General features: G+C 46.9%; 2 protein-coding genes across 2 annotated transcripts in view; one reads left to right on the forward strand and one right to left on the reverse strand.

Annotated features, from left to right (window-relative positions):
• Positions 1 to 440: 440 nt before the first annotated feature.
• Positions 441 to 1,697, reverse strand: LOC134556307 (basic proline-rich protein-like). The gene has a single exon (XM_063408697.1). The coding sequence runs from the start codon at positions 1,695 to 1,697 to the stop codon at positions 441 to 443; it is 1,257 nt and encodes a 418-aa protein (XP_063264767.1).
• HS6ST1 (heparan sulfate 6-O-sulfotransferase 1) overlaps positions 1,370 to 14,960 on the forward strand; it is a 202,182-nt gene continuing 188,591 nt past the window's right edge. The window contains exon 1 of the mRNA XM_063408687.1: positions 1,370 to 2,213. Within this exon, the coding sequence (XP_063264757.1) occupies positions 1,696 to 2,213 (518 nt within the window). The 5' untranslated portion in view covers positions 1,370 to 1,695. The remainder of the gene's footprint in view (positions 2,214 to 14,960) is intronic.

Here is a 14,960-nt window from a genome sequence, read left to right on the forward strand (position 1 = left end):
TGCTGCCCCGCAGAGATCGCTGGAAGCAGGCTCCGTGCCGGGAGCCTTCCCAACGCTTCGCTTCGTTTTGGGAGACTCAAGATTACGAACAAACCCTGCAGCAGCCCCGCTGCTGGATGGAGTCCGCCTGGCTGAGCAGCACAAAGCATGTCGCTGGGAAAGTCTGCTATAAATAACACCCTTGCCGATTTTTGCCTCAGCTTCACCTACTATTATCATTATTATTATTATTTACACATCAGTGTAACTACAGATATATATATATGGCTGCAGATATACTATATATATATAGATATATCTGTGGCTGATGGTGTGCCCAGGCTTCTTGCAGCTCACAGCCACCATCACCCTCTGTGTGGCCGGAGCATTTTCCTTTTCCATCCAGCTGCGACATCGCAACCCGAGGCTCGCGGCGGCCCACGAGTGGGAAGGACCCACTCCTATCCCCATGCAAACGTCCTCGTTACTAACAACTCACAGCCTTGCCTGAAAGCGGGAGCAGAAATGTAGCCCCCGAGGAGTGCCGAGCTCCGCTTTTCGGGATTAAATTTAAGGCGGCACATAAAGGAAGCGCTAAGAGCCGAGCGCTTCGGGGAGGCGCAGCCGCCTCGCAGCCCACCCATGTCCGCAGTGGTGGCGATTCCGGCCGGGCAGCGGGGCCGGGGAGCGGAGCCTGGGGAGGGGGGCCCGGAGCAGAGCCGGGGAGCGGAGTCCAGGGAGCGGTGCCCGGAGGAGGGGCGGGAAGCGGAGCCGGGGAAGGGGGCCCGGAGCGGAGACGGGGAGCGGTCCCCAGAGCGCGGAGCGGGGGAGCGGAGCCCCGGGAGCAGAGCTGGGGAGCGGAGCTCGGGCAGCGGTGCCCGGAGCGGAGCGGATCCCGGGCAGCAGGGCCAGGGATCGGTGCCCAGACCGGTGCCCGGAGCGGGGCCCGGAGCGGATCCCGGGGAGCGGTGCCCGACGCGGAGCTGGGAGCGGATCCCGGGTAGCAGTGCCCGGAGCGGGGCCCAGGGAGCGGTGCCCGGAGCGGTGCCGGGAGCGGACCCCGGGTAGCAGTGCCCGGAGCGGACCCCGGGGAGCGGTGCCCAGCGCGGAGCCGGGAGCGGGGCCGGGCGGGGCCGGGCGGGGCCGCGGGCGGTGGGAGCGTGGCCGCGGGCGCGGGGCGGCGCGGGCGGCGCTGTGCATGCCGGGCGGGGCGGCGCGGCCAGGAAGCGCTCGCTGCCGGCCGAGCCCCGCCGAGCCGAGCCCAGCCGAGCCCGGGCGCAGCCGGCGGCGGGGGCGGGCGCAGCCGCGCCGGTGCCGCGGGGGCTGGGGCACGGCGGAGGCAGCGCCGGAATGGGGGTGGCTTCCTGAAGCGCGGGGAAGGGAGGGAGGAGGGCGGGAGGAGGCTGGTTCTTGCCTTTCGGTCCCTCTCCGCCCCCCTCCTGCCCCTCTCGCTCGCAAGTTTGCCGCTGCGCCGCGGCGCCTCCGGAGCGGCTGGCTGCGGGCTGCCCTGCCCCGCTCCCGGCGCTGCCCGCGGCCGGCCGGGCGGGGACGGCGGCGAGCCAGGCGAGCCGGGGAGCGGCCCGCCGCCCCCGGGGAAGGCTCCGCTCCGGGGAGCTGCGGGGGGAGGCGGCTGGCACAGACGCCGAAGCTCCGCCGCCCACCCCCCGGCACCGCCGCAGTCTGCCCAGCGCCGGCAGCCCCGGGAGATGGTGACACATGAAGCGTGCGGGAAGGACCATGGTTGAGAGGACCAGCAAGTTCTTGCTGATCGTGGCCGTCTCGGTGTGCTTCATGCTTATCCTGTACCAGTACGTGGGGCCGGGGCTGAGCCTGGGTTCCCCCAGCGGCCGCTCCTACTCGGAGGAGCTGGACCTCTTTCCCACGCCGGACCCGCACTACGTGAAGAAGTATTACTTCCCCGTGCGGGAGCTGGAGCGGGAGCTCGCCTTCGACATGAAGGGCGAGGACGTGATCGTCTTTCTGCACATCCAGAAGACCGGCGGCACCACCTTCGGCCGCCACCTGGTGCAGAACGTGCGGCTGGAGGTGCCCTGCGACTGCCGGCCCGGGCAGAAGAAGTGCACCTGCTACCGGCCCAACCGCAGGGAGACCTGGCTCTTCTCTCGCTTCTCCACGGGCTGGAGCTGCGGGCTCCACGCCGACTGGACCGAGCTCACCAACTGCGTGCCCGGCGTGCTGGACCGCCGGGAGAGCGCCGCGGCCAAGACGCCCAGGTAGGTGCTGGCCCTGGCCGTGCCCCTGCCCGGCCCTGCCCTGACCCTCGCTCCTCGCCTGCCCCGGCCCCGGCCCTGCCGAGCCCGCTGCCGCTGTGCTGTGCCTCAACCTGTCCCGAGCCTTGGCTCAGCTGCTTCACCTGTCCCCCCTCTCCTCCTCCAGGCTGTGCCCTGCACCTTCCTCCTGCAAATTTCCTGCTCTTTCCCTCCCACGCACCTCGCACACTGCGCCCTCCAGCCCGTGGTCCTCTGCTCCGGCAGCCTCTGTGGACCCTTTACCGAGAACGTCTTTGTGCCGTTCACTCTCTCTTCTAAACATTCAGCCTTTGCCTCAGACATCACTTGCCACCTTTTAGGGACCCTGTGTACCCTACCCCTGGTCTCAAGCCTGTCTTTGTAAGCAGCTTTGCCCTAACCTGTGCACTCCTTTTCCTCCCGAAATTGTTCTCCGGTGCAGCCGAGCAGAGGCACACGGGCCCGGCGGTGCTCATGCCTCCCTCCTCGCTTTACTCTCCCAGTCTGCACACAGTTTTCTGCTCGCTGCAGAAAACGCTCCTTAAACACCCTTTTAATGTTCCTTGCTGTTGATCTCGATGGGAGACCTGAGGTGAACTCTTTTGGGGAAAGCAGCTCCTTGTACGTGTTCCTTGAGTGTCCTTCGTGTGTGCACCAGGAGAGCGGGAGAGCCATCCTGAAGCACCCCTGAAGCATCCGTGTGGAACACCCGATGTATTTCTGCCCTGTTAGCCCATCATTTCTCTGCCTTGGTCTCTTCATGAATTACAAGCTTCAGAGCAATTTTCTGTTTGAAGCACTGTAGTAAAGACAGTGGCGTATATTAAGACCTCCAAAAGATTGTATTCTTTCAGCTCAATATACTGCTGTCTTTCATTTCACAAGGCAGTTTTTAAAATTATCACTATTTTTTAACACTATGCACATTCCTTTGGCATATTAGTCGTTCTATTACAACACTTTGTAATCTGTTTTCCTAAAAGTTTTATTCTTTAGGGTGCCCAAGATCTTATGCTAATATTTGCTTATGCCATATATATTTTATCTGTACGTGTGTTGTTAATATCATACATAATCTCTCTAATGAGAAGTGGCCTTTAAGAAAGTACGTTTGGGCATCGTGACTGGGTTTTCCCTGCGTTTTTTAACAGAGATTCTTAATGATTTTTCTTTCCTTGGAGCTGTGTGCGATTGCTGGGGTTCTTTATGGTCTGTGTCATGAGTGCTGCTGTTTCCAGCCCGTTTCAGTGTTAGTCATCCTGCTCAGACTGCTGTCGTGCTGCCCGACCCAGCAGCAGCAAGCTGAAATATGGAACTGAAGGGTTGGGGCTTTCCTGTGCCCTCTTATCGATAAGGGGTTTGAGAACACCTCCGAGTAAAATATCCTCTACCCATCCAAGTTGCTGCTGAGATTTTCGTGAAGTGTTGTCAGGAAAAATGCGCAAAGTTCAAACCTGATTTTAAAAAAGAAACAAAAATTACCCGTTCTGTGAACCTTGGCACTTGGCTAGCAAACCATTAACCATATATAAAGACCTGTGTGGGTTTGTGAATTGTCTCAGAGCCTTGTGTGCTTCCGTTGGCAGTTCTGTGTAATCTGTTACGTGTTCAGTATTCAACTTTCTTTCAGAAGCTGGGGTTTTTTATACAGGTACCTGAGAAAGGGGCACGTCAGGTTGTGAGGGAGCAATTAAATTCCTTACAGCAATAAGAAGTTGTGAAGCAGAAGTCTATTGCTTTATCTCACTTGCTTGTAAATAAGATTTTCCTTGCCATTTGTTTTGGAACATCAGGAACTGGATGCTTCTATATGCTTCTTAATTGTCTTGATTTTTGGATGTGCAGGAAAAATCATCAATCTTGTCCCATTCCCTCATGTCTCTGCACATCAAGAAATAGTTGTGCCCAATGTTGTCTCTTAACTTCCTTTAAATCTGAGTTGGAACTTATTTTCCAGGAGTTCAAGGACTATGATGTGGAAGCTTGTGATAATCTATGGTTTATCACCTTGATGTGTTAAACAAAACCCAGAATTTACTGATCATTGTATCCTGGGCATGGTCTTAGTGCAACCAGCTGGCTGTTTTAATAATACTGTCCTAGGTTCCAGCTCTGTTGTATTGCAGTCCAGTTCAGTTCAGTTGGCACCTTTTCCAAAACGTGTTTGATTTCATGCCTAAGGAAACTACAAATAAGAGACAGGCAATGCTTGTTTAAAATAAAACTTTGATGGGTTTTCTTTGTTGAAATACAGATAGTCTTGTATTATGTCCATTACAATAAGAGCAATATCACTTTATTTGTCCATTGTGAGTGTTGGATCTCCTGTGTTTAAAGGGGACATCTTTTAGATAAGGTATATGCTAGAGAGGCTCCTGTTTTATAATGGAACTGAACTATGAACATATCTCTCAAAGGAAACAGAAAAAGGAGCAGCAAACAACCATTCTGTCAGGGTTCTCTCAGATTCTAATATTATCCAGTCTGGATTTTGGAGTGCAGTCTTCAAATTCAGCATTTAAAGCTGATGTATTGGCTTCTGCATTTGCTGCTTAATACAAAATTTAAACCTTTGCTCTTCCAAATATATGTTTGTCCCCAAAAACAAAACAGCTGACTTGTGATTACAAATAAATCTGCCTTCTAAAGAATGCTGGAAAGCATGAAGGTCATTCAGGATTGCCCCCATGCACAAATCATGAGGCTCAAGCTGTTCCCTTTGTAAGGAATGCAGTTTTGTTGCTGCCCAGTGCCCTATTGCACTACATTCCATAACCTGGGCATGGAACATAAATTTGCAATGCAATTCAACTTTCTTCATTGTTCAGTTGTTCTGTGTTAGACTTAATGACTAGGAGCCCTGGATTGCCAAAGGCTGCATTTTCTCTCTCTTTCTTTCTTTCTTTCTTTTTTTCCTCATTGATGCAGTGTTAGGGATGGGTGTGTTAGCTCTAAGGGGTCAGCACTCTAAAATAAAGTACTGGTTCTCACCCCCTCCTGGTGACTTTCCTGGTTTTGTATTCAAAAGGCTTCTGGAGTTCTTGAACCAAATGTTATGTTTTATACACAGCCAGTAAAAGAAAGATTGATTTGTTTGGGGGCTGTAAAACTTGGCACTCCAAGGAACTCTGAAATTGGCTGTGCTTATCAGTTCAGTCACTTAGCTGCAGTTCTCTCCATGGCTTCAGTAGAGGGCAAATGCCAAGATTTGGGGAATGGAGGCCTAATTATTCCTTGTGCTGTTGGGCATAAATAATGGTTGCAAAAGACTTTTTTTTTAAAAAAAAAGCAATATTGGGATGCATGCCTTGAGTCACCACACTGGTATTTCAGCAAGCAGAAACTAAGCAGAAACTGTGAGCTGCTCCCTCCCAATTTGTTTCACGTAAAACTTCAGAGCTCAAATATCTTCAGTTGGTTCTGGGAGGAAAAAAAAAAAAAAAAAAAAAAAAAAAAAAAAAAAAAAAAAAAAAAAAAAAGCCAAACTAAGTTTCTTTAATCTGACTTCCAGAATTAGAAAAATCTGTGAACTGACCCACTAGTGACCTGTCTCTGTCCAAGGAGTGAATGCCAGCCCTTGGAGGGCTGAGAGCCTCTGGTGGAAATGTGTTCCAGTGCCCTTGTGCTCCCAGCACAGGAGCACAGCCCTGGGTGTTCTGAACTTGCACTTGGAGCACACTCCATGCGTGAACTCGACTCTAATGTGCTGCAGGAGCAATAAAACAAATCCATGACACCAAAGGAATTCTGTGTGTGTTTCCCCTCCTGCCTGTTCCCAAAAAAAACCCTGAATAAACCCCAGACAACCCAGGCTTTGTTGCTGTCCTGCTGGTTTCTGCTGCTTTATGAAAACAAGAGCATCGGAGCTGGCATTTTCCTGGAGCTGCATTATTCACGTGGAAAGGATTCAAGGCACACAGCTCCTTTAAAACTGCATTTCTGGGAGCTCCCTGTTGCTGGGGAGAACCCATGGAACTGCTAGAGTGTTGGTTGGGCATTGCTGGCTCTGTGCTACCCCAGCTCACACACACACACTCTACCTCTGCTGGGCTGTTGCAAGCACTGTGTGGATTTTTTAATTTATTTTTTTTATTGAGCTACCTCGAGACATGAGCTTAGCCTTGGCTTTCTGTATGTGTTTCTGTGCTAGTCTGTCAAAGAAGTTGGGTTTCTGAGTTCATCTGTGGACAAAAATGACAAAAGTGTGATTTCAGTATTTTTTTCTCAAGGTTTCATACATGTAGAAAGAAAAAAACCCCTGTAATCCTTATACTTCTATGTAAGAAATCCATAGCAGGTTCATAAAACCTGCTGTTAGGCAGATCAGTCAAGAATCTCTGATTAGCTATTTACAGCTTATGTTTGCGGTTGGTTTTTTTTAAAAGAGACAATTAACAGGGCTCAGCAGTTTGTTAGTTTGATTTTTCTGAAGTGTGAACTTTCACAGCTTCTAACTACATATCTGTCCCATTGCAGGGATCTGTTCTTGATGAGGTTTTTATTATATGTGTGCTTGGGAGCTGCAGAGACACATTGTCAAGAAACCAACTGTTTGAGCATGAAAAGCTTTACTAAATCATTTTTATAATATTAGCACTTCTTAAAAGCTTGGGCTTGTCGTTCTTTGTGGATCTGTGTGTTGGGGGTTGAATAATACCTGTCTGCAGGGAGCAAGGGGCATTTTTTCCACTCACCACTTCAACTCAGACTTGTTTATTGTAAAGACCAGTGGAGAAATATCAATATAAAGCTATTTTAGTAGACTGGTTCACTTCTCAAACCTCTAGCATGGGCAGTATTTTAAATACTACTAGTCTGGGAGGAAACTTTTTGCACCTGGTTGTGCTCACCCACAAAGCCAGGCTGGTCTTTCACAGCCAAACAATCCTGAAGGGCCAGGTCGTTTTCTGGGGAAAAATCTTTAAATTTGACACAGTCACCAAAAGTAGCCAAAAATTGGAACTCTTCAAACCTTAGGTTTGAGGTACTGTATTTGTCTAAGCTTCAGACTTTTGGCTAGTATGCCAGGTTTAATTACTCCTACTGGGTTTTGTTGCTGTTGTTGACACAGCAAAAGGATGCGTGTGTATTTGTACTGACCTGATTTTTCAAAATGAGACATTTGGCTGTTTTTCATTAATCTTTAAACGATAGTTGCATCATAACACAGTAATTTTGTTTTTCTTGCTTAGCAGTTTGCACACACTCTTTGCCTAGACCTCAGATTTTGCCTTTTTCTGGTTATCATTTCCTGCTCTACAAATGAAAGTCTACAATATTCAGTGTAAACCCTTGGATAATCACCTCTTCCTTTTTTTCTGTTGTTTTCTTCTTTTTCCTCTCATTTGTTTATTCCTTTTTTCTTTTTTTAAACAATTTTGAAATTATTACTTTGGAGGATCTGGCTTGAATTTTATTAATATCTGAACTGGCTAGTTTGGTAGATATTCCCATTTTAAGGAGAATCATTAAGGACTGGTCCTCTGTAGATGCACAGCTGGTGGGTTCCACCATGCCAGTGCAGGCAAACATTTTTGAGGTTAATTACTCAGCTATTCGAGTTGGTAACACTTTGTGTGACTCTTCTTGGCTGAAGCAGCACCAAGCTGAGTTTCCAGGGCTCTGCTGAAGGGTCCTGGTTTGTCAGTGTGAGCTGGAGATCACTCACCAAGAAATACAGAACCAGGGTGATCTCCAGCAGTGCCACCATGGCAGCTTCGTGCTGCACCTTGGAGGAGATCTGTGATGGAAGGAATTGGGATTTCTTTGGTGCTGATGGGGCTTTAGGTGAAAACCAGCATGATCTGCAAACTTGTGGGTTTGATGTTGCCTGGAGAATTCCCTGGTGTGCCTGGGGGAGTGTGGTGAGGACCCTTCCCTTGGGCAGGTCTTTAGTTGGGCAGTGGAAGAGGAACTGGACCAAATCTTGGTACCCCTAGAGAAAGCACTGCTAGAGAAGAACAACTTACAGCTGGAGATCTTTGCAATGCTGCCCCCTCCCTGGGCTCTGCTCCTTCTAGGGAGGAGGAGGAGTTGATCAGTCTCCTCTTGTGGCCCCTTCCTCACTGATTTGCAGCGTTGGGCTCCATGGGCTTGTCCAGCAGAAGCTTTTGGCTGCCTATTGTAGGAACTGGAGGAGTGTAACCTGGGACTCATTTACCAGACAGTAATTGGGGCCATTTAAGTTGTTTAAGAAATAACTTATTTCTTAAATAAGAAGTTATTTAAGAAAATTTCCTCATGGGTTCATCTCATGGGTGAGATTGCTGTGCCTTACCTGAGTCACGTTTGTCCACACTTCTGGCTGGCACCAGAGCCCTTGGTGACTCCTTGCCAGCATGTTCCTACACCAGATGTTACAGCAGGGAAAAGCAGAGCCCCAGAAGAATCAAGATAAAACTAATCAAGATAAAGCTAATCAAGAAGGGTTGTGGCTGTGCTCTTCTAGTTACTTTGACCTGGAAGCAAAGAGAGAACACACTGTAATGAGATGACTGTAATGAGAGAACACACCTGATTCTACATTTGCTTAGAAATACCTGTCTTATCAAATGTATGACATCCATTTAGAGTCTCCCTACTCTACATCCTGCTTTTACAGGTTATGGCTTTTGTAAATCTTGGGAAGTGGAAAAGCAGCATGGACATTTGCCTTCAGCCACCCAGGGATCCAAAATCTCTGGTTTATGTCTCTGTATTTCAAACTTACAGTTATTTGGAAGCAATTTTACCAAATTTGTGGTAGTAATGCTTTAAATAGGTAATATTTTGTCAATGAACACTTGGGATTGTGCTTGCTTTAGAAAGCCAAAGTGACATAGGCTAACTCCACAAAGCTTTGTTTGTACTTGTATTTCCACAAAGCACTAGAACAGAGAGGAATTTTCTGTTATTGACTGAAATTATACTTTGTCAAGCAAAGAGAGGAAGCATGGTCTTTAATTCTTAATAATCACAATAGTGCTAGCTGCCAAGTCAAGATTTTCTGATGAAATTTTGCTTGATGTGGACTGAAGGGAATGATACTTGGACATCAGAAGCAGAGACCTTCACAAACTGAGATGTTACTGTGTTTGGAGAATAAACAGAGTGCAGGAAGAACACGGAGCTGAAGTAGCCCATTAGAAATTTGCTTGTTTCCCCAATGATGGTTGACCTTAAAAGCAAACAAACAAGCAGAAAAAACATCTCTGCTTTTTCTAAAGGAATTGCAGTAGAATGATGAGGGAAATATCCCCCCCAGCATATCCCTGAGGCAGCCCAGTTTCTGTAATCACTGTTTGATGTAGTTTTGTTCCCCCCTCTGTTTCCCTAACAGAGTACTCTGCAGGAAATCCAGGCTTGAGGAGCTCTCTGAAGAGTCCTTTGGAGGTGATTGTCACAAAGGCACAAAGAGCCTTAAACACCCCTGCACTGTAGCATGTCAAGGCTGAGATCTGAAGAGGATGCTTCAGACAGTCCTGTGTGTTAGTGCCAAAGGAGGAGCTATTTCCCTGCGTGTCTGGTGGAGCCTGAGCTCTCCTGTCAGTGGGAAAAGGATTTTCAAAGAGGCAGGAAAAGTATTTTCAGGAGAGGTCCACGCAGGGAGAGGTCATCAGGTGAAAATCACCACGGATGCTTCTACATTTTTTAAAGGGTGTCATTTATTAAATCTGAGTCATTTGCCTGCTTAGCCTCAGAAGCACAATGCACTGTTCTGGATGTGTTTCACCCCTACAAACTGCTGAATAAGGCTATGAGATAATCTGGGGCATCTCTTTGTCAGTGGTGCATCCAGAAAGGGTTCAGAAGTTGTCCACCTTTAGCTGTAACCTGAACTTTTTAGCAACCTGAACTTTTACTAATTCTGTAATTACTGTGTATCTCAAAGCTGCTTCAAAATTTATTGTAAATAGCACCTGGTGTTGTATTAATTTCAGACTTTAGGTCTGAACGTAAAGGCTCTTCAGGGGTCTGTATTAAAGCTGCCTTTGGCCATAAATCTCAGACTTTCATGTTACAGACTTTCCTGCCCAATCACTTTGTCTCTTTCAGAAGCAACTGATTTCTTCACTTTTTGTTACTGCTCTGGTTTTGGCTCTGGTTTTCCCTTCCTTCCAGCCTTTAGTGGTAAATTCTACATTGTAGTTCACCTGTGTTTTTCTAGAGGAAATATTTCAGAATTTCCTGCCAATTTAAACAAGAAAATAGTTATTTGCAATTAACTTCTTATGGTATGACTCTGTGTTTTATTTCATGACTAATCTCCATCCTATTAAGCAGAGACGCTTTGATTACACCTCACTGCAGATTGAAATACTATGATCACTTTTATGGAGCTGTTCTACATGGGGGGAAACCTCAGAGCTTCCTGAGCAGCCTTTGCATTTTTGTTTTTAAAACAGACCAAATTTCCTTTAGCTTCATGTTAATCTTCAAGTACTAACAAGATGATTTGAGATTTTTCTGCCAAACAGAATTGCTTAGGGTTTGAAAATGCACGGTGACTTTGCACTAATTCCAGATATATTGAAAGGGACCTTGTTTCTGGACAGGTGCTAAAGATTTTAAAGTGCTGCTTCTTGCATATATTGGAGTTACTCTACATTTTAGCTTTAGTTCTTGTGTTATTTATACACACATACAGGATACCTAATCACAGTGAAATACTCAGCGACTTTCAAAAGATTTTGTGAAAAGCATTGCACGGGTCTTTTTTTTTTTCCATCTTAAACAGCTTAAATAGAAGAGTGGGGTTTGTATTTTTTTTTCCTCTCAACTCTTTCTGAAGATTTAAACGTCCAGACAAATATTGTAAAGATAGAATCGACTTTTTTTGTTTAAACTAACAGCTCTTGCTGCCATGACCCCCTTGCTCCCAGCAAAGATTTTAGTTGGGTACCTGTGACCCTGTATCAAAGCATCAGGAAAAAAATCAATGCCTCCCAGCTAAGACAAACAGCAGCAGCGTGCTGACTCACCAATTTCCTGACAGGTTTGGCTTTCCTGGTGGAGATAGACAAAAGTACAAGCAGAGCAGGAATCGCTGAGTATAACCATAATCAGTAAACCATCCCTTCTGTTAACATGGCTTAAATCACAAAAGACAGGATTACCTTCTTCTGTTCTCTGCCTCCCTCTCCTCTCTTGCCACCTGTGCCTTTTTTCAGGCCTTTGAAAGAGGAAAGACAGATGTGGTGTGGGTAGTTGTGCGAGGAGGAAGATTGAGCAGATTTATTCTGGCTGCTGGAGCGAGTACAGCAGGGGTCATTTAGATTAAACCCCCATTAAGGGGAATACTTCATCCATGGTGTGCTGCACAGAAAAGAGATACACAAATGCACAGGAGCCCTTTCAGGTAAGGAAATGCCTTGGCATCTCTCCTAGGGGGGGCAAAACTGGAACTTCTTGTTCTGAGCACCTGAGTGAAGTTTCCCTCATGGGTTGTACTCCTCTGGCTGGTGTTACTATTTGCACCATATCCAAATAAATCATCTGAAGTATTTTTTTTCCACTGAAGTTTTCTTTATTTGGCTGTATTCACAAATGTGTTTAAAAATGACACCATCCCTCTGTGTGTACAAAACCTGACTCCAGTGGAGCCTCAGGCCTGGCCAAAGGCAGTGTGGTGAGGTTCTGTATTTTTAACAACCATATTGTATTACATGTATCATGTCTCTGACTGCCACGCCGGTGGCTTTGATTTTGAAATGTAATACTACACTGAATGCTAATAACCCAATACTGCCCTTCATTATTAAAGCCATTATTTGGGCCCAGCATTTAATTCTGCTCTTGTACTTTGCAATAGGCTTTTTCTGAGCAATGTGTTATTTCTTTATGACATCTGAGCAATTTTATTTTCCATTCCCTGAACTAGTACTTTCTTCCAGGTTGTCATCATCTTGTACCTTGATTGCTTCAATCTGTGTTTCTGAGCTTGATAAATGAAGCCTTCTTTCCCTTTAGAGGTCTCTTACTGCTCACCCTTCTCACTCATAAGTTACCAGATTTTTACTGGGGGGAGCTCTTTTTGTTCTGATTTTTGAAGACCCCCTTTAGTAATAGGTCAGAAAGTTTTTGCCATATAAAAGATAACTGTGACAACATCAGAAACAGCTGTTAATCTGAGCAGTCAAATTTAATGCTGTCAATACATTTAAATATTTTTGGTGAGATAGTAATGCCTTCTAACACTACTCAGAAAGGGTTGTTCTCATGACTGTGGTTAAATTGGATGAAGCTGATACCTGTTTATGGAGCCAGTCATACACAGCAAACACACACCTGTCAGAGACTCAAAATTGCTGTTTTCAGTCAGTTCTCAACCCTGACTGTTCAGAATTCAGGCAGGCTCCAAGCAGACAGCATGCCAGCAGTTTATATGAGCTTCATTTGCTGTTTTTAAGAAAAAATGACACTCCAAATATTGAAAGGGTGAAACAAAAATCACTGAATGATACATGAGTTTGAGTTTTAAAAATAACCCTGTGGTTGACTGTTTCTATTAACACAGGGCTGGCTAGTGGTGATCTCCTGTGTGTGACTTGGGGGTGTCAAGAGGGGACTGAAAAACAGCTGCCACAACTGTATGAGAATGAGCTCTGGTTTGGCTGTATGTCATGAGGACTAATGTGACTCCCACCAAAAAGGGAGTTTCAGGGAGTTGCTCTGTGACAGGAGCAGCTGTAGGTCATTTCTGGGTGCAAAAGGAGCATCTGAGGTTTAGGATACAAGAAATAAAAAAGAGATAATAAGGGAATAAGAAGGAATCATACATAACTTGCCTTGACTAGGATTTTCAGGTATTAGATGGTTTGCTAGTTACCAATAAAGCTTTTTTTTTAAGTAATCATAAAGTCTTTGATCTTAGTGAAGACATAGTTTCAATTTCTTGCCTTTCTTTCCACCTCATTACTTTGCCTTGGGATTTGCTGCCAAAACTGTATGCAATTCTTTAAAGAAATAATCTTGGACTACAGCATGCAAGAAGAATACTTGAAAAGTCTAGTGTGAATCAATACAGTTTGTGAGACAACTAGCTTAGAGAATTTTAAAGACATTTGCCCCTCACTTGTAAAACATATTTAGATTTTTTAGCTGCTATCTGCAAAGATTGTATTTTTTTTTTTTAATATGACTTAGGCAACTTCTTGGAGGAATAATTTGGCAAGGTTTGTGTAACCTTCCAACCTTTTTTCTTAGTGGTAGCTGCCTCGAGATGACTGAAGAGGTTGTGGATTTGCCTTGAGCTGCTCTGAAGGTTTCCCATGCTGTGACACGCTGCCTGTAGCAGCTCCTCTGAGCAGCAGTGCCTGAAAAAGAGAGGTGTCTTTCCCTGAAAATGCAACCAGAGGTCAAGGGAGCTCTCAAAAACCAGGATTAGTGCCTGGAAATGGATGAACATGTGATGGCAGTGACAGAAATTTTGCACGTTCCTTTGAGTGCCTTCAGTTTGGAAGCAGGTTCCTGTTGTGGGGTCTTCCTTGGACATCCCTTTCTCAGAAACATTCCTGAAGATTTTCCTGGACTATGCCCATGCCAGCATTTCTTATCTAGGTGTTAACCTGCCTAAAAACAGCAGTTCCTGGGAAGAAATGTTCCCAGAGCTGGCTGAAATATTTCCCCAGAGCGTGCAGCAGTGGCTGGCAGCAGTGCAATTGTTTGGAAGGGGCTGATGGAAACTGTTGTGCTTCCAGCGGCTGGAAAGCAAACAGGAAATCTTCCATCCTGTTTCCATCCCAGCACAAGGCCCAGCCAGGGGTGTGGAAGCTGGGCATGACAAAAGCTGGGCTGCTGCCCATGTTGTAATGTTCTTCAGGGAGGGAGCAGAGGCTGCTCTCGGCCCCGTGTCTGTCCCGGCCTGCCCGGGCGAGTTCCACGCAGGTTTGGCAATGCCAAAAGTGGGTCATGCACACTGCTGGCACAGGCAGCTTGTGGTGCCTGGGGAAGGACACCTGGAGCAGAGACTGGACAGAGCTGGAGAATAAAGTAGGGATTTATTAAAAGGCCTTAAAGGACACACCTTGGGCAGGACAGCGCCTGACCAGGGCTACACCCAAGGTGGACCCAAAATGGTCACAAAATGGACAAACAGTCACAAGGCCTCACACTTTTATAAGTTTTGTTTCATTTGCATATTGGGGTTTAATTGTCCAATTACAGCTCTAGGTTGTGAGGTCTCATCCTTCTTGTTCCTCCCTTCAGCCACCCTTGTTTGTGCTTTTGGGCCTGAAAACTTGTAATGGTTGTCCTTGGTCTTCAGCAGGAAAAGGATTTGTTTTGTGTCCCTGCTCTGTGCAGAGCTGAGTGATCCTGACTGTGAGCTCAGAGCTGCACCCTGGGCAGCACAGAGTCTGAAAATCATGAAAGATAAAAGTTCAGGCATCAGTGCTAGGCTGTGAGGTGATCCCTGCAGGTGAGGGGCTGCTGGGCCGTGTTCAGCACAGGATTTGTGCTCCTCGGACAGGTGAGCTCACGGGTGCAGGGGTTGCTGCTCTCGTGGTGTCTGGGGGAGCCAGACACTGCTCCCACCTCCTGTCACCAGGGCTGTTCAGAGAGCATCTCCCCTGTGCTGAGCCAGCACAGCAGAGTATGGAGGAAGCAGCAGCACCAAACTCGTCACTCAGAGGTGACCTTATCACTCTCTACAACTCCCTGAAAGGTGGCTGTGTCAGGTGGGGTTGGTCTCTTTCTCCAGACAGCAACTGCTGTCTGGAGAAATGAGAGGACACAGTCTCAACTTGTGCCAAG

This window comes from Prinia subflava, chromosome 11, assembly GCF_021018805.1.
Source record: "Prinia subflava isolate CZ2003 ecotype Zambia chromosome 11, Cam_Psub_1.2, whole genome shotgun sequence".
Taxonomy (NCBI): Eukaryota; Metazoa; Chordata; class Aves; order Passeriformes; family Cisticolidae; genus Prinia; species Prinia subflava.